The 25,401-nt window shown below is 39.5% G+C and overlaps 1 protein-coding gene across 6 annotated transcripts in view; it reads right to left on the reverse strand.

Annotated features, from left to right (window-relative positions):
- Window positions 1-25,401, reverse strand: part of ZNF248 (zinc finger protein 248) — a 57,195-nt gene that overhangs the window by 23,308 nt on the left and 8,486 nt on the right. For 4 of the 6 annotated variants that reach the window (XM_068547540.1, XM_068547536.1, XM_068547537.1 and 1 more), the window contains 3 exons: window positions 23,421-23,547; window positions 23,047-23,142; window positions 12,615-18,411 (listed from right to left, as the gene is read on the reverse strand). In XM_068547540.1, the coding sequence (XP_068403641.1) occupies window positions 16,922-18,411; window positions 23,047-23,142; window positions 23,421-23,547 (1,713 nt within the window). In that variant the 3' untranslated portion in view covers window positions 12,615-16,921. Of the gene's footprint in view, window positions 1-7,432; window positions 7,442-12,613; window positions 18,412-23,046; window positions 23,143-23,420; window positions 23,548-25,401 lie in introns of those variants that run through there. The other 2 variants (XM_068547542.1, XM_068547541.1) reach the window with 2 other exon arrangements.

Genomic DNA, 25,401 nt, shown 5'->3' on the forward strand with positions numbered 1-25,401 from the left:
CAGGTCCCTGAATAGCGTAGAGACTCGGCAGCGCCGGAACCGCCTCCCAAGTGAGGCTGTAGCCTGAGGAAAGACAATTTACAGCTACAAGCGGAAGTACGCATGTGCTAGAGGAGCCCGGAAGTCCAATTCCAGGGTAAAAACTGCACTTCCCATAATTCCTTGCTCCCGCACCTTTGGGCAATATGGGAGTTTCTCTTTCAAAGTCTCTTGTTACCTGGCGCCCAGGTTTTCTAAGCACCGCCAGGTTATAGATTAGAACGTGACTTTACTGACATAACACCCAGGTGCAGTGCATGGTTCTTGATTGGATCTGGCTTAAATTGGATCTGGCTTAAATCAGCAAGAGATTTTGGGAACAAATAAGGGTAATTTTTACTTATTAAAACTGAACTGTTTATCAGTGATACTAAGGAATTATTGTTATTTTTAGATAGTCTAATAGTATGCATTGTGGTTCTGTAGGAAATGTAGTTAATTTTTAGAGATGTAATACTTAAGTATTTAAAATATTGTGTATAAAAAGTTATGAAGAGCAAATATAGCAAAATCCTCGGTGCTTAATATAGGTAATGAATCTAGATATTCATTTTACTATTTTTACTACTTCAACAAAAAACAAACAAAAAAAACTGGGTTCTACCTACAACCAGTGTATGTGTGTGAATAACCACATATTTTAGAACTAGTTTCTCCCATAAAAAGAATTATACATTTGACTGGATGTATTCTTAACATAAATCTACAACCATTGTAGCATATTTATTCTTTAATGCTGATTTTTTGCTTCTGGCATTAACTTGTATATTTCAAATTCACTGTACATTCCGTGATGGTGGTGGTATTATTATCTATCTTGTTATGACATCAGACTTTTGTTCCTAAGTTATGGATTCTCTGCTTTTAATTTCATTGATTTCTGCTTTTATCTTTTTTTTAAATTTGTTTATTTTATTTTATTTATTTTATTTTTGGCTGTGTTGGGTCTTCATTGCTGTGTGCAGGCTTTTCTCTGGTTGTGGTAAGTGGGGACTACTCTTCCTTGTGGTGCGCAGGCTTCTCATTGCGGTGGCTTCTCATGTTGTGGAGCACGGACTCTAGGCACGCACTTCAGTAGTTGTGGCACAGGGGCTCAGTAGTTGTGGCTTGCAGGCTCAGTAGCTCAGTAGCTGTGGCGCACGGGCTTAGTTGCTCCGTGGCATGTGGGATCTTCCCGGACCAGGGCTCGAACCCATGTCCCCTGCATTGGCAGGCAGATTTTTTTTTTCTTTTTTTTATGGCAGGAAGTGGTTTATTTTGGATATGCTGCTTTTGAGGTGCCTAAAGGACATTCCCAAACGATTTCTTTTTTTTTTTTTTTAATCAGTCATCAATTTTATACACATCACTGTATACATGTCAATCCCAATCGGCAGGCAGATTCTTAACCACTGTGCCACCAGGGAAGCCCTCTGCTCTTATCTTTATTTTCTTTTTTCTACATGCTTAGATTTTATTTTGTTGTTCTTTTTCTAGTTTAAGATGCAAACTTTATTTTCTAATATGAATATTTACTGCTGTAAAATTCCTCCTAAGTGCTCTGTTACCTATATACCACAAATGTTGCCATGTTATATTTTCATTTTTGTTCTACTCAAAATATTTTCTGATTTCTTTTGATTGTTCTCTTTGAGCTGTGGATTATTAAGAAGTATTTGTTTAATTTCCAAGTGCTTGGAGACTTACCTGTTATCTTTTTATCATTAACTTCTGGTTTAATTCCATAATGGTCTGAGAACATACTTTGTGTGACTTAAGTTCTTTTAAATGTAATATTTGTTTTATATTGGTGAATAGTCTGTGCAGACTTGGAAAAATGTTTATTCAATTGTTGAGTTTAGTGTTCTGTAAATCGTATCTAGTTTGTTGATGGTGTTATGCAGTTCTTCTATGTCCTTGCTGATTTTTTTGTCTACTATTGATAAAGAAACATTCATGGTGTGAGCCAGCTCTGTTCCCTCCATGTGTGCACACTGTCATTGGCAACAGTAGCCTCCACCTTAGGCTGGGAAGCAGCACCAGAGCAAGAGTGGCTGGAGCAAGAGCCTGGTATGGGCTGGGAGGTGCCCTGGGGTGGTCCTGGCAAGCCTGCCAGAGCCCCAGGCAGTTTTCAATCTACTGCCTCTGTGCTGTGACCAGGAGTAAGCACGACTCTGTGCACACTCCTCAAACCAGCTAAGGAGGCTCATCTTTTCTGGTGTCAGACGCCAGGTCTGAGGTGCCTAATGTGTAGCTTAAACCCCTCACTCCTCAGGGAAGATCCCCGAGCCTGTGATATCCCACTCCTCTTCTGTGTCGCCCACTAGGGGTGTGGGTCCCAACCAGGTTGTGCCTTCTCCCTTCCTACCAGACTCTGCGGATCTTTCATTACAACCTTAGTTGTAGAAGAGCTGTTCTGCTAGTCCCCCGGTCGATTTGAGCAAGAGTCGCTCTATATGTAGTTGTAGTTTTGATGTGTTCATGAGGGGAGGTGGGCTCAGCATCCTCCTACTCTGTCGTCTTTATCTCCTTCCCTCAGATTTTCTATTTCTTCACAAGTCAATCTTGGTAGGTCTTGTGTTTCTAGGAATCTGTTTCATCTATGTTATGCAATTTGTCAGAATAAATTGCTCATAGTACTTTCTTTTAATTATTTTTATTTCTGTAGAATGAGTAGTAATGTCCCCACTTTCGTGGGGTTTTTTGTTTGTTTTTTGCCATGTGGTGTGCCACGTGGGATCTTAGTTCCCTGACCAGGGATTGAACCCGTGCCCCCTGCAGTGGAAGTGTGGAATCTTAACCACTGGACCACCAGGGAAGCCCCAGCCCACTTTCATTTCTGATTTTAGTAATTTGAGCCTTCTCTTTTTTTCCTTAGTCAAGCAAATTTAAGTTCTGTCAATTTCATTCATCGTTTCAAAGAACCAATTCTTGGGCTTGTTGATTTTTTTCTGCTGTTTTTCTATTCTCTATTTAGTTTTCTCTGCTCTAACATTTATTATTCTGTTTTGGTTGTTTTGAGCTCCTTTTTATTTTTAGATGTAATCATTGATAGGCATTAATGTCCCGCTTTGTACTGCTTTCACAGTATCACATATGTTTTAGTATACTGTTTTTGCTTTCATTTGTCTCTAAGTATTTTCTAATATCCCTTGTGATTTGTTCTTTGACCCATTGGTTTTTTAACAGTGTGTCTTGTGATTTCCACAAATTTGTGTATTTTCTAGCTTTTCTTCTGTTACTGATTTCTAACTTCATCCTGGTGTTGTCAGAGAAGATACTTCATATGACATCTATCTTTTTTAATCTATTGAGAGTTAACTCGTGGACTAACATCATCTATCCTAGAGAATGCCCCCTGTGCACTTTAAAAGAATGTATATTCTCCTGTTGTTTGGTAGAGTCTTCTGTATACATCTGTTACATCTAGTTGGTTTAAGGTGGGGGCATATTTCTGTTTTTTTTTTTTTTTTTTTTTTGGCAGCGTTGGGTCTTTGTTGCTGCATGCGGGCTTTCTCTAGTTGCGGGCGAACAGGAGCTACTCTTCATTGCAGTGCGTGAGTTTCTCATTGCAGTGGCTTCTCTTGTTGCGGAGCACAGGCTCTAGGCGTGCAGGCTCAGTAGTTGTGGCTCGTGGGCTCAGTAGTTGTGTCTCATGGGCTCTAGAGCACAGGCTCAGTAGTTGTGGCACAGGGGCTTAGTTGCTCCACGGCAGGTGGGGTCTTCCCGGACCAGGGATCAAACCCGTGTCCCCTGCATTGGCAGGCGGATTCTTAACCACTGCGCCACCAGGGAAGTCCTCTTCAATATTTTTTATTTTTGCTCCCAGACTCTCTAATTTCAGTGTACCTATCTTCAATTACTATTTTTTCTTCTGCTTGGTCAAACCTGTCTTTGACTTCTTCTAGTACATTTTTCATTTCAGTTATTGTACTTTTCAGCACCAGAATTTTTTCCTTTTTGCTCTTTTAACCTCTTTACTGGTATTTCAATTTTGTTTATACATTGTTTTCTTGACTTTGTCCATATCATCTTTTAGGTCTTAGAGCATGTTTCAGACAGTTTTAAAGTCTTTATTTACTACGCCCACCATCTGGTGTTTCTCAGAGACATTTTCTTTAAATTCTTTTTACCTCTTTCTTTGTATGCCTCGTGGTTTTTTTCTTGTTTTTTGGTTTTTTTCTTGAAACCTGGACATTTGAATCGTACAACGTCGTGTCTCTGAAGATCAGATTTTCTCCCTTCCCTGGCTTTTAAGTGTGTTATTTGTTTGTTTAATTGTTATAGGATGTCTTTGGGCTGGGATCAGTCTGAGGTGAAAACTTAAGGTCTTCTCAAGTCTTTTCTGAGCCTGCACCTCTCCTTGGGCATGTGTGGTACTTTCTAAATTTTCCTGTATTTGTGGTTGCTTTTGAATGTCCTTGTCTTTAAATGTATGACTCCCAAAGAGTGAAAAAGAGAAAAATGAAGGAGAAAAGAGTGCCAGCCCTTTAAATCCTAAGAAGTCACTTTATTCAGAGGGGGAGTGGCTTACAGCAGTGGTATGGGGGGTGCCACAATGGCTGCCTGCCTCTGTGTCTGCCTCTCCACAATCAGAAGCAGCAGTGAGCAAACAGAGCACAAATCCCTGATAATTAGAGGACAGGGTTCTTAATGTCCACCCTGGCTCCTGCAAGCTGCATGCAAGGTGTTCCAGGAACATGTGAATAGCTGACTGCCACAGGACTAGGAAGTGGGGAATGGGTAACCACTACTATGCTAATAACTAAAATTGACTTAAGTTAACTGCAATTTACTACCCAAGCCTTTCTGTGAAAAGTTTCTGAGGTATTTGGGGCTCATTTTGATCTCAGGTAGACTCTTATTCGTCTTTTCCTTGCTTCTCTCTAGTAAACTACCTGTTCTGTGGTTTAGCCTAGATCTCTCATGAAACTACCAGCCTCTTTTTAATTGCTTTTCACCATACCTTCACTGATTTTTGAGTGCCTTTAGGCTTAACCATCCTGTACACTCTTTTAAATAAAGTCAGTTCCTTGGCGAGAGCTTTGGACCTCTTGATTCTATGACCTGCCTTTCCCCCTTGGCAAAAATCTCTGAGCCATGCCCCAGATATAGGAGTGGACACAGCGGCATTCTTGTCTGTGACACCGGTATTTTAGGAGCATAGTGCTGTATGGGCATAGTAGCCTGTGGTCTTCTCATTTTCCCTTTTGGCCTGGAACCTCTACCCTACTTAGTCAAAATGACGGTGATTGGGGCCTCAGTATTCTCAGCATGGTACACCTGAAACAGGAGTGGGGTCTGGAGGAATAGGAGCTCTTGACTTCTCTTTAAATGGCACTCGCCTACAATGCAGCCTCTAAAAGAGGTTGCTGGAGAAATACAGGAAACACTGGGAGCCTGCCCCTCCCAGATAGATGCCATTGCATGTGACTGGGAGCTGGGAGGCAAGACAGCTGTTCTTTTGGCTGCACATGACTGGAGTTACTGTCACACTGAGCTGGGGGGCAGGGGAGCTAGTTGAGGTTCAAATATGACAAACTCTTGCTGTTCTTAATGAGTTTTAAGTAGATTTTCTTGAATGTTTCTTTTTTGCCATATGCCTTTAGGACAATTTCCAGAGACTTTACTTTTTTAAAAAAAATAATTTTCATCAGTTTTGCTTGCTTCATGTGGGAGTGGATCTGTGGAGTGAGTCATAAGTACCTGTTTGTACTTTTGTTGTCCCCATTAGAAAATAAGCTCTATAAGAAGACAGAGGTTTTTCCGAGTTTTATTGAGATATAATTGACATATAACATTGTGTAAGATTAAGGTGTACAATGTGATGATTTGATACACTTGTATATTACAAAATGTATACCACAGTAAGGTTAGTTAACACATTCTTCACTTAACATTAATTATCATTTTGTTGTTATGGTGAAAACAATGAAGCTATGCTCTCATAGCAAATTTCAATTATAGAGTACAATACTGTTGACTATATAGTCCCCATGCTCTTCCCTAGATTCATGGAACTTACTCATCTTATGAATGAGTTTGTACCCTTTGCCCAACATCTCCCCATTTTCCCCACCTTTCAGCCCCTGGCAACCACCATTCTACACTGTTTCTGTGAGTTTTTAAGATTCCACATATAGGTGAGAACATACAGTATTTGTCCTTCACTGTCGACTTATTTCACTTAACCTAATGCCCTCAAGGTCTATCAGTGTTGTTTCAATAGCAGGATTTTCTTCTTTTTTAATGGTTGAATAATACTTCATTGTGTGTGTGTATATAGATATATACATACATATATATATATATATATATATATATATATATATATATATATATATATATATATATAATTTCTATATTTTCTCTTTATTCATCTGTCAGTGGACACCTAGGTTGTTTGTGTATTTTGGCTATTGTGAATAATGCTGCAACGAACATGGGACTGCAGGTATCTCTTTGAGATAGTGATTTCATTTCCTCTGGATATATGAGTGGGGTTGCTAGATCATATGGTAGTTCTATTTTTAACACTTTGAGGAATCTCTGTACTGTTTTCCCTAGTAGCCTTACCAATTTATATTCCTACCAGCAGTGCACCAGACTACCCGTTTCTCCACATCCTCACCAGCATCATTTGTTAACTGTCTTTTTGATAAGATTCATTCTAACAAGTGTGAGGTGATATGCCATTGTCTTTTTGACTTGATTTTCCCTGATGATTAGTGATGCTGAGCACCTTTTTGACATCATTTGTATGTCTTTTTTGGAGAAATGTCTATTCAGTTCCTCTGCCCATTTTAAAATCAAATTGTTTGGGGGTTTTTTTGTTTTGTTTTGTTTTTTGGCCATTGTGTTGTGTGAGTTCCTAATATATTTTGGATATGAACCCCTTACCAGATATATGATTTGCAAATATTTCCCCCCATTCCATAGTTTGCTGGTTCATTTTGTTTCTTTGGTTGTGCAGAAGCTTTTTAGCTTGATGCAGTCCTACTTGTTGATTTTTGCTTTTATTTCTTGTGCTTCAGGTGTCTTATCCAAAGAATCATTGCCAGTGCCAAGGAGCTCTTTCTCTATGCATTCACCTGGGAGTTTTACAGTTTCAGGTCTTATGTTTAAGACTTTAATCCATTCTTATTTTTGTGAGTGATGTAAGATAGGGGTCTAGTTTCATTCTTTTGCATATACACAGTCCAATTTCATTCTTTTGCATAAAATATACTTTGATTCCCTTTTCTTTATCTTGAATGTATCTACTATAGGTTTCTGTTTTGTGGTTACCATGAGGCTTACTTGAAACATTTTATTGACATGACAGTTTATTTTAAGCTAAAAACAACTTAACTTCGATCGCATACAAAAAGCTATACTTCTTTATTCGTCCCATTTTATGTTGTTGTCAATTTACACTTTTGTACTGTATATCCATTTACTATTATAGCTATTTTTAATGCTGTTGTCCTTTAAGCTTTATACTAGAGTTAAATGTTTAACACACCACCATATTATAGTGTTAGAGTATTCTAAGTCTGATTTAGAATACTTATATTTACCAGTGTGTTGTATATTTTCATGTTAGTAATTAGCACCTTTTGTTTGTACTTGAATAACTCCTTCTAGTGGTAATGAATTCCCTCAGCTTTTGTTTGGGAGAGTATCGTGCCTTCATTTCTGAAGGACAGTTTTGCTGGGTAAAGTATTCCTGATTGGCAGTTTTTTTTCCCCAGCGCTTCAAGTGTATCATCCTACTCAGTCCTGGCCTGCAAGGTTTCTGTTGAAAGATCCACTGATAGCTTTACGATGGTTTCCTTGTATGAGAGAAAATTTTTTTCTTTTGTTGCTTTTTAAATTATCTCTTTGGCTTTGATTTTTGGCAGTTTTATTATAATGTGTCTTGGAAAAGATTATTTTGGATTGAAATTATTGGGTGATCTATTAGCTTCATGTACCTGGCTGTCCACATTCTCTCTCTTGGTTTGGGAAGTTTCCAGCCATTATTTCTTTTTTTAAATAAATAAAAAAATAAATAAATGTATTTATTTATTTATATTTGGCTGCATGGGGTCTTCGTTGCTGCACGTGGGTTTTCTCTAGTCACGGCGAGCGGGGGCTACTCTTCATTGCGGTACGTGGTTTTCTCATTGCGGTGGCTTCTCTTGCTGCAGAGCACAGGCTCTAGGCGCGTGGGCTTCAGTAGTTGTGGCTAGCAGGCTCTAGAGCACAGCTCAGTAGTTGTGGCGCATGGGCTTCGTTGCTCCGCAGCATGTGGGATCTTCCCGGACCAGGGATCAAACCCGTGTCGCCTGCATTGGCAGGTAGATTCTTAACCGCTGTGCCACCAGGGAAGTCCCATTATTTCTTTAAATAAGCTTTCTGTCTCTTTCTCCCTCTTCTCCTGGGTCTCCAGTGATGTATACATTGTTTCACTTAATGGTGTCCCATTAGTCCCATAGTCTTTCTTCACTTTTTTTTTCTCCTCTGACTGGATAAGTTACAAGTGATCTTTTTTCTTTTGGGGGGGTTCACTTATTCTTTCTTCTTTAAAGTCCAGTCTGCTAGTGAAGCTATTCAATTCTTCAGTCATTGTGTTGTTCAACTAAAATCTTGTTGTGGTTTTTTTTAATGTTTTCTCTTCATTGAACTTCTCAATTTGTTTTTGTACTATTTTCCTGATTTCATTAAATTCTTAATCTGTGTTCTCTTATAGCTCTCTGAGCATATTTAGAACAATTATTTTGAATAATCAAGCAATTCATGAATCTCTATTTGTTTGGGGTCGGTTACTGTAAGTTTACTGTGTTCCTTTGGTATTGTCGTATTTCCCTAATTTTTCCTGATCCCTGTATCCTTGCATAGGTGTTTGTACATATGAACAAGCAGTCACCTCTTGCAGACGTTATGGACTGACTTTAGTAAGGAAAGACTATCACCTGTGAGTGGGGACATGCCAGAATGTTCTGTGATGCAGGTTTACTGGTGCAGGGTGCCAAGTGCTAGAGTGGGTGGCAGCTCTGGCTTGGTGGAGGGGAGGTGTGATGTCTCACTGGCTCAGGCCACTGGGGTCAGGGCATTGGCAACTATGTGGCCCTTGGTGAGTGCTGTGGGGGTCCCCAGTGGCTGCAAGGACTGATAGGGCTCTCAGCAGCACCTCCAGGTCCAGCAGCTAAGGATCAGGGCAGGCAGCAGTGGTGGCCAGAGCCAGTGGCATGCATACACTCAGCTCCGGGGCTGGCCACAGTTGCTGTGAAGTGGCAGGGGTTGGTTGCAGACACAGAGTGGTGAGGACCAGGGCCAGCAACAAGGACCTCGGCCAACTGTGGGCACACTGGCTGCCGTGGGGCCCCTGGCTGTTGGTGTGCACTCCTGGGGCTGCAGCGTGTCTCCACAGGCACTTGCATGGCAGTGAGGCCAATGAAGGGAGTCAGGCCAGGAGCGTGCAGGTGCACAGCTGCAGGGGTAGCTGCAGGTGAGCCCAGTGGTGCAGACCAGTGGCGAGAGAGGGCCGAGTCTGGGCCCCGATGCAGTTAATGGGGCCCTGTTGCCGTGCACTCCTGTGGCTGTAAGGTATTGCCACAGGCACACAGCAGTGGATGTTAGTGACAAAGTTCAGGCCAGGGAAGTGCAGGTGCACAGCTGGCAGTGGGCCTAGCTGCCTGTGAGCCCAGTGGTGCAGGCCAGTGACTTGAGATACGGCTGAATCCAGGCCCACCAGCATTTATGGGGACCTTGGCTGACAACATGCACTTCCATGGCCACGGGACAGCACACCAGGTGTGCACATGGCAATGGAAGTTGGTGACAAGAGTCAGGCTGGCAGCATGCAAATGCACAGCTGGAGGAGGTAACCCCAAGGGTGCATATGGTGGTGGGGGTTAGCTGTGAGGGCTAGGCTGGTGCCTTGCACTCCTGCAGCTGTGGAGGCCTTGACTAGCTGCCACTGTGGATCCCAGGCTCTGGTGACCGGGGGTGGGGCAGAAGGGCCTAGAGGCGGACTCAGGCAGCTGGTGTCTGTAAATGCAAATACCTGTTGGGCAAAACCTGGTGAAACCTGCAGGGAGTCTGTGGCTGTGCTGCCTATTGGTTTCTTCAGTGGGAAAGCTGCTGAGATCCTCTGCAGAACAGGTCACTGGGAACCGTGGTTGCTACTGCTGTGTGGGTGATACTGGTAGCCTCTGTTCTTCTTCCGTGTTCCTAGCTACCTCTATACATCTCACCTGTGCCGGTCTCTGGGTGGAGTGAAACTGAAGTGGGTCCTTCCTCTGGTGCCCTGACAGGCTGGGGAGGCTGGATGCTCGCCTGCTCCTCCTTTTCCAGTGAGAGCTCTTCCTAGCTGGGTTGGTCCGTCTGGCATTGAGCAGCGCAGGCCAGCGGGGTGGGACGATGCAGGCAAAATGAAGCGGCTCTTCCTTCCCTTTTTGAGTAGTTCTTCTCAGGTTTTTTGTTCTACTCTGTTGCTGAAGTTTGTTAAGTGGATTCCTGAGCTCTCCCAGAGCTGTGTTTTTCCTGGATAACTGTCTAATTGTTGACCTTTGTTGGGGAAGGCTGGGGTCTCCTACTTCGCCGTCTTGGTGATGTAACTCTCCACAGAGTTTTTTCTGTTTGATTTTCAAATAACTCATCAACTGTGAAACTGACTCATATCTATTGATTGAATGAATATATTTAGAATTTACTTGCTTATCTTATTCAAGTCCTACAACTCTATAAAGTAGGTACCACCATCATTCACATTTTAGACAGGGATAAACTAAGGTTTTCAGTGGTTAAACTGCCTATCTAGACTCACAAATGTATTAAGTAATAGAATATGGACGTGTATGCAGACTAACTCCAATGTCCATGCTCTTGAACCGTGTGCTTTACTACAGACCACTAACACCCCACAGCCCCAGCTCTTAACTGGACAGCCTTTAACAAGCCTCCTCAATCACACTCATGGACCTCACGCCCTGGCATACACAGCTTCAGAAAGATCTTCTGTAATCGAGACGTATACATTTTACTGCACACATCTGGCCACCGACATAGGGAGCTTTCCTCAAAGAAAGTAACACATGCAACCACAGCTGATCCCCTGCTCAATTCCAGTCCTCATCCTCTCTCCTCTGCACCCTCCCCTTCACTCTAAAACACAGACCCTAGAGCATAGCCTATCCTCAAAGGCCTTTATCTGAAGGTAAGTCCAAGGCAGGCACAAAAATATTATGGCCACGAATTAAAACATTAATGGGCCCAATTCAGAGGCATTTGGAGAAATTTTGGATCCTACCCACTGTAAGCTAATCTCCTTTTCTCTCTGCCAAATTCCACAGAACCCAAAAGTGCACAAAATTCCTTTCCCATTCTCTGTCCTGAACCAAGTCTCCAGAAGACAAAGGCTGGAGCCTTAGGAGGCTGGAGACAGTGAACTGCACATGTGCTGAGCAAACGGCTGCACCTTCCTTCCCCAGTGTCATCAGAGGCCCAATATGTCACATTTCTGAATTCAGCATCCATTAGCCTCAATGGTCCCTCCTTTAGTGCTCCCCAAAATAATCTCTTCTCTCTGGAGGTATTGCTCTTTTACAATCCCAAAGACATAGTTTAAAAATGGACTATAATCACACCCTGACTCTATACTAATATAAAACTACCACAAATATATACCACAAATATATCCATTTCAATTATGGATATATGTAAAACATTTAAATAAAGCTGAAAACAGAGGCCAACCATTAAAAAGTGTCATATCCATGATCATCAGGGTTTCTCCTGGGTTGCAAAATATGTTAGATTCGAAAAATTACACAATTATTAAACAAAAATGGAAGAAAATCCAAAAAAGAAATACAATCCAAAAGAAGACCCCTGCTCTCAAAGTTAACTTTAAGCACCAACTCTGACTTTTTTACAAAGGGTATAATGCTGTGTGACTGTCTTTTCATTAAATATATAGTGAAAATCTTTATTGGTAAATATATTTTAAGAATATAAAGTGTCCCCCTTCTGTCCATGATGATAATATAGTCAAGAGGTATACAAGTTCAAAGAAAAAAATATCTAGACATAAATAAAAAATATGCAGAGTCTATATGAAGGAAACGAACTTTACTGAACAATAGTTTAAAAGATTTGAGTAATAAGAGGTACAAATCATTTTCCTGAATACAAAATGAAGTGAAAATAAAGACTAACGCTTATCTGAAGATGTGTCTTTAATGGCTATAACAATCTAAATATTTTAGTTTTGAGTCGGGGGAAAAAACATGTGAAGTCCTAAGATTGTCGTTAAGAATTCAGTATATGATATCAGTAGTGTTTTTTAAAAAGTGAAGAGAAATGGGCCTATTTAATAAATGGTGTTGGGGTGGCAGAAGATTAAGTGAAAATAACAGGGATTCAACAGGATAAGCCTTCCCCAGAAAAACACAGATAAAGGGGTAGGTTCAGGGCAACTACAGCTGCAGTCTCCAACTGGGGGCAATAAACAGGGGTAGTGGCTGAGGACATCTAGGATACCCATGAATTAAACCCTCCCAGAGGCTACGGCTCCACCTTTCCCTGCCAACCATAGGCATGATGATAGCTCATACCAAGCAAGGGGAGGTCAAGTTCAAGACAGAAAATGGGCCCAATTTAAAAAAAAAAAAAAAAAAGCAGGTTACACATGTGTATGTATTACACACACATACACACAACTTCCTCCAGCTATCCAAGTGCCTCTTTCCCTCCACTTTGGCCTCCCCAATGAGGTCTTTCCCTCTCCGCACTACGTAAAATCAAACCATCTTTCTGACAACTTTTCCCATTTTATTTTTATAACATTTGTCACCATCATCTTCTCCCTTGCAGATATATTTTCTTGATATGGCTGCTGGTAGCAAGAAGGACACAAACTATCTGGTCACGATGACTTCTCAATAAAAATATTCTAGGATGGGTTCTCATTGGCCTATTTTAACAAAGGATCATTCCTGGATGAATACAGACGTGGAGCCAGGAATAGATGGTACCATCTGGAGTAAATGCCAACTCCATGCTCACAAGAATAGGTTACATTACTAGAAGAACATAGAAAAGTTGCAATAGCCACTACATAATCTTGAGGAACTGACGTCTACTCTTAGACACCACTGTTTGAGAGCAAGTTCCCCTCAGATGCTTGAGGAGGTAGAGAAGTAATGCTTAATATCTTGCATGCCCCACCTTGAGCATGTCTGGAGTCCACAGGATGGAATGGTTGATGCTCTCTGGGCTCAGTATCCTCATCTACAAAATAGGGGTAGTTATCCCTATGTGAAAGAGTAGATCTTACCCTGAACTTACTTCCAATAACACACAGCCAAAAATTCTCAGTTGTCTAACCTGCCGAAAAGAAGCCCAAGTCCTTAAAGAATAAGACGGGGTTCAGAATTCCTTGAAGCCCCTTGTGAAGACATGCTCTGCTCTTGTCAGTCTTTAATCACATTCCTTAAAATAAAAGAGGAACTTGGAGAAGCATGGCGGCCATGACTGGTGCCCAAGGAGGTAGCGAAATTTCCTAAGGTTTCCTAGGACTGTGCTGATTAACCAGGGCCCATATTGGGAGAAGAGGGCATAAATACTCTTTGGAGTATAACAGATGACTATGCTTCAGTCTCTACCCCAACAGTTACCTCCCCTGAAGTAACTATTGGCTTTTAGTTCAGCAGGTATCCTGGGCCTTTTGCCATGTATTTTAATCCATATATATCTACCTATAGAGAATTTATAATACACTGGAGTCTTATTTTATGGGCATTTGAATTTTGCCAATCAGAAATACTGTCAAAATATTATATTTCAATTAAAAATCCACACAAAAATGTACTCATTATAATATGTGAGGTAAACACCTACTCTTATTATGCTCTCGAGGGGGGTAACCAGTTATCCCAACTGGTCATAACAAGCCAACAAGGAAAAGGATGAATTAATCAAACAGTGCAGAGAGGACTGGCTATTTGGAAGAACAGAGAGCTGCTAACCTCACACCACATATGACAAGAAACACCAGGTAGGGCTATATGAATAATCAATTTAACATGTCTGCTTCACATATGCCAAAGAAGAGACATACCTGCCACAGTGCTCAGTTCCAAAAGGAATTTACTTTATGACAACGTAACAGCACAATGAGGCAGAAACACTTAACTTTCAACTAGTAGAATAACTTTATTTCTAACACTGAGCCTTTATATAGGAATTTACAGGAATAAAAAACACTGTGCTGCTTATTCTCCAATAGCTCCACCCAGACCTTCCCTTCTACATTCTCTGTGCCCACCTGTGCTCACCTGCAGGTGGCATCTGAGGGTTCTGGGGATTTGGTGCCAAAATTTTGGTAGTGACAATATCTCCTATGAAGAGGCCCCCTCCTCCATAAGAGCAGCTCTTATTGGGCTCTGGTAACACTTGCTTCTATCCTTTTCCCCTTAAGGACTTAGAATGGTAATGGCTTCCTGGTGACACTAGTCTCTAGGTGCTTCAATATCCCTTGTTTTTGGCCCAAACTACTGTACTGTAATAAGTGTGCCATTGAAGTCTTCTTAGTTGAAGCAGAATTCTGTTTTTCACCAGAACCATGGCTGATACTAACAGCCATCCTATACTAACTTGTCAAAAGAAGTAATTCTTCCCTAAAATTGCTGTATAGAACATTAACACTTAGAAAATAATTCATCTGTATCAGGGGACTGCCTTCAGGTCTAAATAACAGACATCCCTGAGAATAAATAAGAAGCCACTATTGCCACAGTAATACAAACTCCTAGTAGAGAGCAGGTCCAAAAAGAGTTGTGCAGCTTAGTGACGTCACCTCTGAGCCAGGCTTTTCCCATCTTGTGTACTGTTATCTTCAGGCTATTGTCCTTCAGGGTCACAACTATAATCTAGTGTAACATACAGACATGAAAATGTCCAGCAGAAGAGAGACAACCTCTTCCCATGTCATGAAAATATTTTATCACTGAGATCTTTCCCCAAAGCACTGCAGAATATTTTCCAAATATCTCACTGCTCACATGTCCATCCCAACAAAATCAATAGAACAGAATCTTCATGATTAACTTAGACTAATGTGGATTTACCCCTAAATCATCTGGGGGAAGGACGGACAGAGAGACAAAACAGCCCAGCAAGTAAGAAGAAGGGATTGGCTGTTGGGTGGGCAGTATCTCTTGGAACTGCTTTCAATGTGTTCCAAGGAAGCAAAGGTAACAGTAGGACAAAGGAGAGAGAGACAGTATATTACAGTCTATTAAATTAAATACAAATACATAGTTCCTTTGTTACATACAACTCAGGTTACACACATCATGCCTAAATAGATACAGCAACGAAGCACCAAGAATATGACAGAGGCATTTCATTATACACCACTACTTTTTATTTGTAGAATGCAGTGAGCATTACTGTTCATAACTGATGTTAACCTTTGCGAAATTTATGTAAATACCGTTGTTATTAATAGCATTTACATTATTGACTGACCCAAGGCAGCTGAGTAACCTCAGAAAAATATTGTTTGGCTCTTTTATGGAAGTGGAAGCTCAGTAAAAATGGCCATACTCATTCACATATGCCAGCAAAGTCAGAAGAAAGGTAAGCAATATGGTTGTAAAATAGCATATACTGGCCATACTACAGAGAGACTCTGGTAGTATTTAGAATAGGATTGATGCAGAGGTAGTTAAAAACCTCACAAAAACATATTTTGGCTTCTTTATTGAAGAGGCCATTCAGCAATAATGGCCATAGCCATTTATTTATATCAGGAAACGGAAAAAGGGGTATGTGGCTTGTACTTTAAATTTTCCAAATGTATTTTCATAAATACACAGTGATGTGCTACTGTAAATATGTGACTACAGGTTCTCTGAGAAAACAAAACCCTGATTTGTAGAGTTTGCCAATTATCATGGTGTAAATACTACCACTAAAGCCAAGCTACCAACATGATGGCACTGAATGTAGAGCTGGGAAGAGATATCCAGTAGCACATCATTATACAGTATTCACCGTGCAGATTCAACAATACAAATAACCTAAAGAACAAAGATAACAGCAAAATACTGTAAAGTAATTAGGAAGTGATGAATGTTGAATACTTATTACCCTTGCTTTTTAAATATTTAACTGTAAGTTTATATAGTTTAATTTTTAAATAATGACTCTGTTTAACAACTGGCTCACAAAATTCCTGAAAATTTAACAATCAGCAGTACTTGCAAGCCAGTATAAGCTTACTGCAGTACACCACTGTGTGTTGGTATGTGTGTATAAACATATTTACATATACATATGTACATAATTGTGTCAACCTATAAAGACACTGATGGTATCTAGTGTGGGAAATATTAATATAGACCATAATAGTTACTTAACTAAGGGTTCAGAGTTTCTCTTCACAAGCATGTTGGGCTCTAATATACATATCAAGAATACCTCAAATTTCTATGATATTAGCATACTCACATAAGGCCTGCAAACATCAAGGACTCTTTGCATAAATGTTTAATGCTGTTGTCATTTAACTTTTTTAAACTTCAGATTCTGTGAGTATGACTGTAAATGAGTATCATCCATTATATTTACAATAAAATTTCGGCATCACATCCAGAATATGGCACTACACAACATAAATTCTAGATAAAGGTTTTTGCCATATTATTTAAATGAATTTCCCCTCAATATAAATTTTCTGATGGAAAGTTCTAATTTTTCTTGGAAGCTTTCACATATTCAAAACATTATAAGGTTTTATTCTAGTACTAATTATCTGAAGTACAACAAAACCTCACTTTCTAATAATTTGTGGCATTCTTTGAGTTTCATTAATCTCATTTTAAAAACCTGTATAACGAATTTGAAAGAGTGGATAAAGGCTTCAGAACGTTCAGGATGCTGAAAGAGCTTTCACCCTTGTGTGAATTCTCTGATGTTTAGTGAGTACTGACCTCTGACTAAAGGTTTTCCCACATCCATTACACTCATAGGGTTTCTCCCCTGTGTGAGTCCTCTGATGTTTAGTGAGAGCTGATTTCTCACAGAAGGTTTTCCCACATTCGTTACATTTATAAGGTTTCTCTCCTGTGTGAGTTCTTTGATGTACAATGAGGTTTGATTTCACACAGAAGGATTTCCCACATTCATTACATATAAAGGGTTTCTCTCCTGTGTGTGTTCTCTGATGCACAGTTAGGGCTGACCTGTGGCAGAAGGATTTTCCACATGCATTACATTCATAGGGTTTCTCCCCTGTGTGTGTTCTCTGATGTTCAGTGAGGTTTGACTTCACACAGAACGTTTTTCCACATTGCTTACATTCATAGGGTTTTTCTCCTGTATGTGTTCGCTGATGGTTGGTAAGATGTGGTTTCTGACAAAAGGACTTCCCACATTCAGTACATTCATAGGGTTTCTCTCCTGTGTGTGTTCTCTGATGTTGAGTGAGGTTTGACTTCTCCCAGAATGTTTTCCCACATTCACCACATTCGAAGGTTTTTTCTCCTGAGTGAGCTCTTCGAAGTTGGGTGAGATGTGACTTCTTGTTGAAAGTATTTCCATTTTCATTGTGCTCATAAGGTTTTTCCCCCATGTGTACTATCTGATGTCTAAAGAGGGTTGACTTTTCCCACATTTTGTGACTTACTTTATATTCATGGGGGATCTTTCTTGTGTAATTTCCCTGATGGATAATGAAAGCTGAACTGTCACAGAAAATCTGCCCATATTCATTATAAGGATTTTCCCCTGTAAGAGCTCTCTGATGCCCCAATCTTAAATCCATATAGAAGGACTTCCCACAAATACTGCATTCATATGGCTCCATTTCCAAATGAGTTCTCTGAGATAAATTGAGCTTTAAACTTTGGATGAAAGTTCTTCCACATTCATTATATTTACAGTGTGCCTCTCCTATCTGAGCTTTCTTGTTTGTGAAAAAGTCTGCCTCCCCATGGCAGCCTTGTCCATTTTCATTATACTCAAAAGGTGGGTCAAAAATTGGCTGAGTGAGATCCTGGCTACGATTGAGGACATTCTTTTTTTGATTATATTTATAAGATTTCCCTCCAGTAGGAGTTTTCTCATGCCGAATATCAAGGAGCAATTTCTCATATACATTAAACTCATCAGGCTTCTTTCCAGAATAGTTCTTTCTATTAATAATTAAGCCTGAAATATTTTTCAAACTCATTTCACATGTGTCACATATCTTATACAGAAAATTTCTTGAAGGAACAGAGTCTGTACCTAGATTTAAAGTTTTCCTTACTCTGTCACCACTATCTGTACTTAACGTTTGGTTGGTGAAAGCAAGTTGCCAAAAAAGTTCATCTTCATTTTCCTGGCTGCTCTCTATCAGGTCATCAACTTTCCAGTCTTCTAGAAATGAGAAAAATAACCACATCTTATAAATCCTCGTACATTTATAATGGAATTGGACTTTTATACTAATGCCCTATTACACAGTCAATTCTTTTGTTTTAGGCTCAGTTTTCTGGTGTAAACTAAATCCAAGTATACATTTCCTTTACCCTTCTGGTTTGAGTGGAAAATAAATACATGCTGCAGTGGAATACTTTATTAATATAACCTTTAAAACTGGACAGAAAAAGGTGAAATAAATTCAAAGCGCAGGGAACCGGTGAGTGGCTGATTCAGAAATCAGGAAGCTCAAAAGAATGGAGCGAGCCCAACAGCGACGTTGAACACTGAATAAAGTGATGTTGAAGATTAGTAGACAAGGGCTTTCAGGGGATGAACTACGTTTGGTGGAGACAGACAGTCTAGTCCTAATCCCCTCAGACACTGATTGCTGGGTGGGATTCCTACTAGAGTACTTGCTTCTACTCTACACATCAACACCAGACTAAAGTTCTGAAGACACCAACTTCCTCAGGTTCAGAAGAATTGTCCGCTAGCCCAGGATCTAGTTTTTCCTTTAATTCACAAGGAATAATTATTTTTTTAAATGCTGTAAGAGCAGCAGGCTACAGAAGGTGAAATGAACCCAAGACATGGTGAGCAAGGGATGGAGATTTTCTGAGCATTGTTCATGTAGGGAGCAGGAAACTCCGAGAACTGGATGAGTTCAACAAAGGAGGTTTTTTGTTTTTGTTTTGTTTTTTTAAAGGAAAATAGACTGTCTGAGAAACATATTAGAGGAAGTACTCAGTTTGACAGAGACAGATTATGGTTTCTTGTCCTTATCTTCCCACAGCTTGATTACTGTGGTAGGATCCTCACTAATATGCATGTTGCCATTCCTCTTTTTCCCATTTGATATAGCAACATCAAAATAAATTTCTGAAAGTACCTATTTCCTCATGTTTTAAGGGACAGTGCTTTAACCCAGACTCTATCTAGCTGTGATTCACAGCAACACAAATGCCCAACAGGAAATACAAAATAAAGGAGGGGCAGACCATCTCTGCTAAACGACCAGGTTCATTTGGTTTTCTCACAGCTGTTAATGAAGTTATCCCAACCATCAAGTCATATGTTTCTTTACTTCAGTCTGCTGGTCTACTTTTCCTCAAAACAATTTTGTTTCTAAAGCAATACTGATTTTCAAGTCTGCTTTTATATCTAGGTTTATCTTTTACAGTGAGGTTTTCTGCTTTCATATCTAGCCTCATCTGTGGCTTTTACTTACTGGTGAGACCCATAATGATCACATTTTTCTATATGGTTCTGAGACCTTCAACAAACTTTATCATAAAAATTCTTGTCTATACTTTACTGTTGGTACCCAATGCAACAATGTTAATTACGTGTTTAAAAAAAAAATCTAGAACAGTCCTGAGCCCACTGCTCCAAAGACTAACTGATAATAGTTTTTATCCTGGCAAACACAAATCAAAACAAAAACTAGATTCACAGTAAGAGTTCAAATCACAATTCCACAAATCCATTAAAAAATATCTGTGCAACTCTAGCTGGAGCGCTCATAAACTGTTCATTCCCAACAACACACATTTCACTTAATTAGCTACACTCCAGCCTTGGCTCTCCTTGGGACCTGGACATCCTTCAGGAAATGCTACTTACTTTAATTTAAAATAACAAACCACAAAAATATTAATAAAAGAACAAAAGCCAACAAACTCTACAACATCCCTACCATGTTTAGCTTCCACTTGCTGCCTTAGAAGAGGTTACTGTCTGTTTAATTCACTGTAAAATAAAACAAATCCAGTGCTCAATGCTAAATCCTTTGTCATGACCACAGTCTAGCTCTTGACAGGTGTTACCAAAATCCTGTTTCCTCTGACTTCATTGAGGATACACATTAATCCTTCTTAGAAAGTAATGTGCATATGAATTATTTCCAACCTGTACATGAGGACAAAATAAGGAAATGTGCATTTAGGAAGAGTACTATAGAATGCTTTCTGAATGGATGAAAAAGAGTGATCTCTTCTAAACTTGGCTCAACAAAGTAATTATTAAAATATCAGAATCAGGAAAAATATGAAAGGGCCTTCTCTTTGGGAAAACAAAATCTCAACAATGATAGAAACCCCAAGCAGCAGTCATATGATCAGGTCTGAGTTTTTGGGATACAGATACTAGTGGGTTAGGGTTACAAAATATGGACTATTTAAGTTGCAGCAAAAAATTGATCTCTAACTTAAAATAAGTGAAATAATAACAAGCCATTACTATATACCATGCAATGTTTAAACACTTTACATTTACAATTTTCTGAAAAGGCAAACAAAAGTAAAAGTTATAGAAAAAAGATAAAATATTTATAAGTGAAATTTAAGACATAAGATAGTATGAGGTTTAGTATAAACTCTAAAGAGCAGAAAGAAAGACTCTGAGATATATAGAACAGGACCACATTGTGACAGTCAATGGAAGGAGACTGTAAATTCATTTATTAATAAGGAGCAACTTTGTTAGGCTAGTGAAAGATAAATTGGATGCTTTAGGTAAAAAAATAAAAACCAACTAGGAATTAGATCAAGTCAGGAATGACAGAACAGAGACACAGTTATGGTTTTGAGTGACATCAGTGAAAAGTGAGAAAATGAAGAGATGAAGAAGACGGAAAGGAAAACAATATCAGGAGTATTTGAAAAAACTAGTAATAGGGGATAACGGGTTCCATACCCTGATCCCATGGTTGCCATTTAAGGCAGTAATGGATGGTTGAATGTTCCTTATTTGACCCCTGGGAAACCAGGCTCTCTAATTTTCTTGTACCTCAGACTGTTCGTCTCAGTCTCCTCTAATGACGAGATTTAATAGATTTACACACCTTGTAAAAGTGGTACCATCCCAGGACTACCTCTCTCATTTACAATCACTCTCTAGAAAAGGAGACAGCAAACTATGACTGCAAGGCAGTGGTCCTAGAACTAAGGATGTTTTTTATGTTTTTAGAGGGAAAACAACAGAAGAGGCAGCAGGGAGGAGTGAGGAGGAAGAGGAAGAGGTAAGAGGAGGAGGAGGAAGAGCAGCAGCAGCAACTGAGACCATGTGTGGCCCAGGAAGCCTAAAATATTTACTGTCTGGTTTTTTACAAAAAAGTTTGCCAATCTCTAATCTAAAAGTCTTCATCTAGCCCCAACCTTTAACACCACCTAAAGCTGATGCCTTTCGAATGGATACTTCTAGGTCTGGCCTCATTATGCACTTCATACGATATATATATGAAATCTCCTTTTCAATCTCAGATTCTAACAGTTACCTCAGCTTCTTGTGTCCAAATGTAAAATCTGTAGTAACTCCCCTATAATCTCTCCTCCAAATTTTCTCTATCTCAGTAAATGGTACCCTAAGTTATCAGGTGCTTGAGACAAATCACTGGAATCATGCTCAACTCCTCTCTCCCTCACACTCTGTATCCAACCCAATAGCAAATCCTCTTGGCCTCATCTCCAAGATATATGTACAAATCCACCATTTCTCAGCACTTCCAACATAGCCTTAGCCACTAGCCTCTCTCCTCCCGAGTACATAGTAGTGTCCTGTTATTCCTTCCTTGCTCGTGCCTAAGCATCATCTACCCACCACATATTCACCACACAGAAGTCAGAGAGATCCTTTTAAATTGTAAATCCAATCTTATAGCTTAATCTGATTTATGTTTACTCAAAAAAGCCTGAGGATTTCCCACATCACTCAAAATAAAATTAATGGGTCTCCCATGATACATGCTACTTATGACATCATCTCCTACCAATCTCCCCCAGGCCTTCTCACCTCCAGCCACACTGACATCCTTGCCATTCCTCAAACACCCTAAGAGCACACCTGTCTGAGAAGTTCAGCATCTGATGTTCCCTCTGTCTGGAATACTCAGAATCCACAGAGCTCACACTTTAATTTATTAGAGACTTGTCTATTGTGGACCTCATCAAAAAGGTTTTCTCTTGACTTCCATACCAAATAGCACATGCCATCATTCTCCAACCCCCTTTCCACTGCTTTAACTCTCTACAGTATTTATCACCACCCAACACCATGTGTGTGTATACAAGCATGTATAACTCCATATACACACAAACCTACGCTTTTCTGTCCCTCACTGTAATAGACACTCTGTGATAATAGGGACATTCTTTTAATTACCTATAAACATAGTTGGGTCATATTGGGTGCTCAGCATATATTTGTTAAATGAATATATGGAAGTATTGCATGAATACATACTACCTAACAAGAGATGTCCAAAGACAATACAGAGAAGGTGAACAATTTTAAAAGATAAAGTAACCAAGAAAAACTATCTCAGATGAAGCCAAATGAGTTTGGATTATGGATATAGGTAAATCACTCTAAAATGTCAAAGAACAAAGGGAAGCATTTATGAGTGAAAGTGACATATAGAGGAATGTGATTAAGGTAACAAAGGGATGTGGGCCAACTGTCCTTAATTACTTCCAAAGGTCTGGGGCTAAAAAATGTTTTTTTGGAAAAATAGTTCAAAGTTGATAAACCATACCAATGCCCTAAGATCTCATTTCCTCTGGCTTCCATCTGCCTGTGAACTCACTAACTCACCTGAGCGGCACTGTTTTGGGAATCTTTCCTCTAATATCCAAGGTTCTTCTCCTTGCTCGATCTTGAAGATCACCTCTGGCTTAGTAATGCAATTCCCTGTAAAGAAAATAACACAGGACTACGACTGAACAGCCTGGCTTCAGGGACTCTGAAAAAATGATGGGGAAGAAATGTATAGCTTCAGGAGCTACCTAAAAGAGGTGCCTAAATGAACCAATCCTTAAAGAGGTAAGAACATAGCATTCTTTATAGTGGCCAAAAGGGATCAGTCATCTGATCCCTTGAATCTCCATCAGAAAATTCCATAGGGAGTTCTTATGTTTCATCAACTAAGAAATGCATGCTACTCATTCACATGGAGAAAAAATTCTTACCTACTGAGACAAGGTGGCTGTAATTTTCCAGGATCACGTCTCTGTATAGTATCTTCTGAGCAGGATCCAGCAGGTACCACTCTTCCTGGGTGAAGTCCACACACACATCTTTGAATGACACTTGTTCCTGTAACAGTATATTCCTTTTCTATATGAAATTGTCAGAACTCTATGAGTGGTAAATATTTAAAAGAACTAATCTCTTTAGAGTTTACTAAAAATTGGTATATAGGATTGCCTTCTTTTATGCTATCCTATGTAGGAAAAAAGTAATATTTTGTACAAATTGAGTTTCCACTAAGGGGGTGGAACTAGTTGCTACAAATGTTATTCCTGATAAGGAGACATACACATTAACATTTATTAAATTAGAAATTGTAGGAGCTAGCATTATGCACAAAGTAGACTGGGGTTACCAAGAAAAAGTTCTTTCATATTATCTTTTATATTATAAAGTTAACTGTCACTAAGGAAGTAAAACTTTCAGTTGTTAAAATGAACAGAGGGATTAAAATTAATACAGTACAGGCCCTAACCAAGCTCAACCCGTGACTGATTAAAGTGACCAGTCCTGTACTCTACCTGCCCAACAGAGAAACGGATGAATCCTCTCCGCTAAAAGAGATCATTTTCTGGAGCCTCTACCAATATTTGTGTTGTTAAATACTATGTTCAGCATCCAATAAAAAATTTCATGTTATATGAAGAGACAAAGACCAACGAAAAAAAGAAAATAAAAGCATACCCATAGGACACTCAGATATTGGAACAAACAAGAACTTCAAAATGAGTTATGATTAATATGTTCAATAAAATAGAGGAAAATATGAACAAAATAAATGAAAGGATGGGAGAAGTTCAACAGATATATGGTATGTGTGTTGTGGAGAAAGAATTAACAGAGCAGGCCTGACACTGCTATCCTCTGAAAGATCTGCTACAAGGGTGTTCCTTGGCTGGCATCTGGGAACTTGGATTTCAGGAGGGTTCTCACCAGTCCTTGATAAGAATGGTTCACTGAGCCTAAACTGTTTGTGTAAACAATATGGTTTATGCTGCACACATACATTCCTTCTGGAGTTTGGAATTTTGTTATATGCTAAGCAGAAAGCACTTATGTGACTAGCCCCTGATAAACATGCTGAACACTGAGTGTCTGTTGAGCTTCCCTGGCAGACATTTCACATCTGTTGCCACATCTCACTGCTAGAGGACTTAAGTGTGTCCTGGGAGAAGACCCTTAGAAGCTTGCGCCTGGTGTCCTCTGGACTATGCCCCATGTGCCTTTTCCCTTTGCTGATTGTGCTTTGTATCCTTTCACTTCAATAAGTGACAGCACTAAGTACAACTACATACTGAGTCATCTTAGCAAATCACTGAACCTGGTGATGGTCTTGGGGACCTCTGATACATGTGTATACAAACACACACAGATACATACATACTTGCATAAAATGGGCATTCCAAAGTTGAAAATTACAATATCTGAAATTAAGAACCATTAGACAGGTTCAAATCATATTAGAGAAAGAAGACACAATCTGAAACATATTCATCTAACAAAAGAGTATCAAAATACATACAGCAAAAGCTGATAGAACTGAAAGGAGAAATACGACAAATCTATAACCATAGTTGGAGTCTTCTATCTTGAGCGATTGAGCAGGCAGAAAATCAGTAAGTATACAGATGACCTGCACAGCACTATCAATCAACATGATCTAACTGGCATCTGTAGAATATTCCATCCAAAAAAATAAAACACACATTCTATCATTCTATTCTAGCTCATATGGACCATTCACCTAGATAGACCATAGTCCTGGCCACAAAACACACCTTAACAAATTTAAAACAATAGCTATCATGCAAAATATGTTCTCAGACCACAATGAGGTTAAATAGAAATCAATAAGCAAGAGATAGCTGAAAAATCCCAAATAGTTGAAAATTAAACAACATACTTATAAATAACCTATAA

The sequence above is a fragment of the Eschrichtius robustus genome, chromosome 7 (assembly GCF_028021215.1).
Source record: "Eschrichtius robustus isolate mEscRob2 chromosome 7, mEscRob2.pri, whole genome shotgun sequence".
Taxonomy (NCBI): domain Eukaryota; kingdom Metazoa; phylum Chordata; class Mammalia; order Artiodactyla; family Eschrichtiidae; genus Eschrichtius; species Eschrichtius robustus.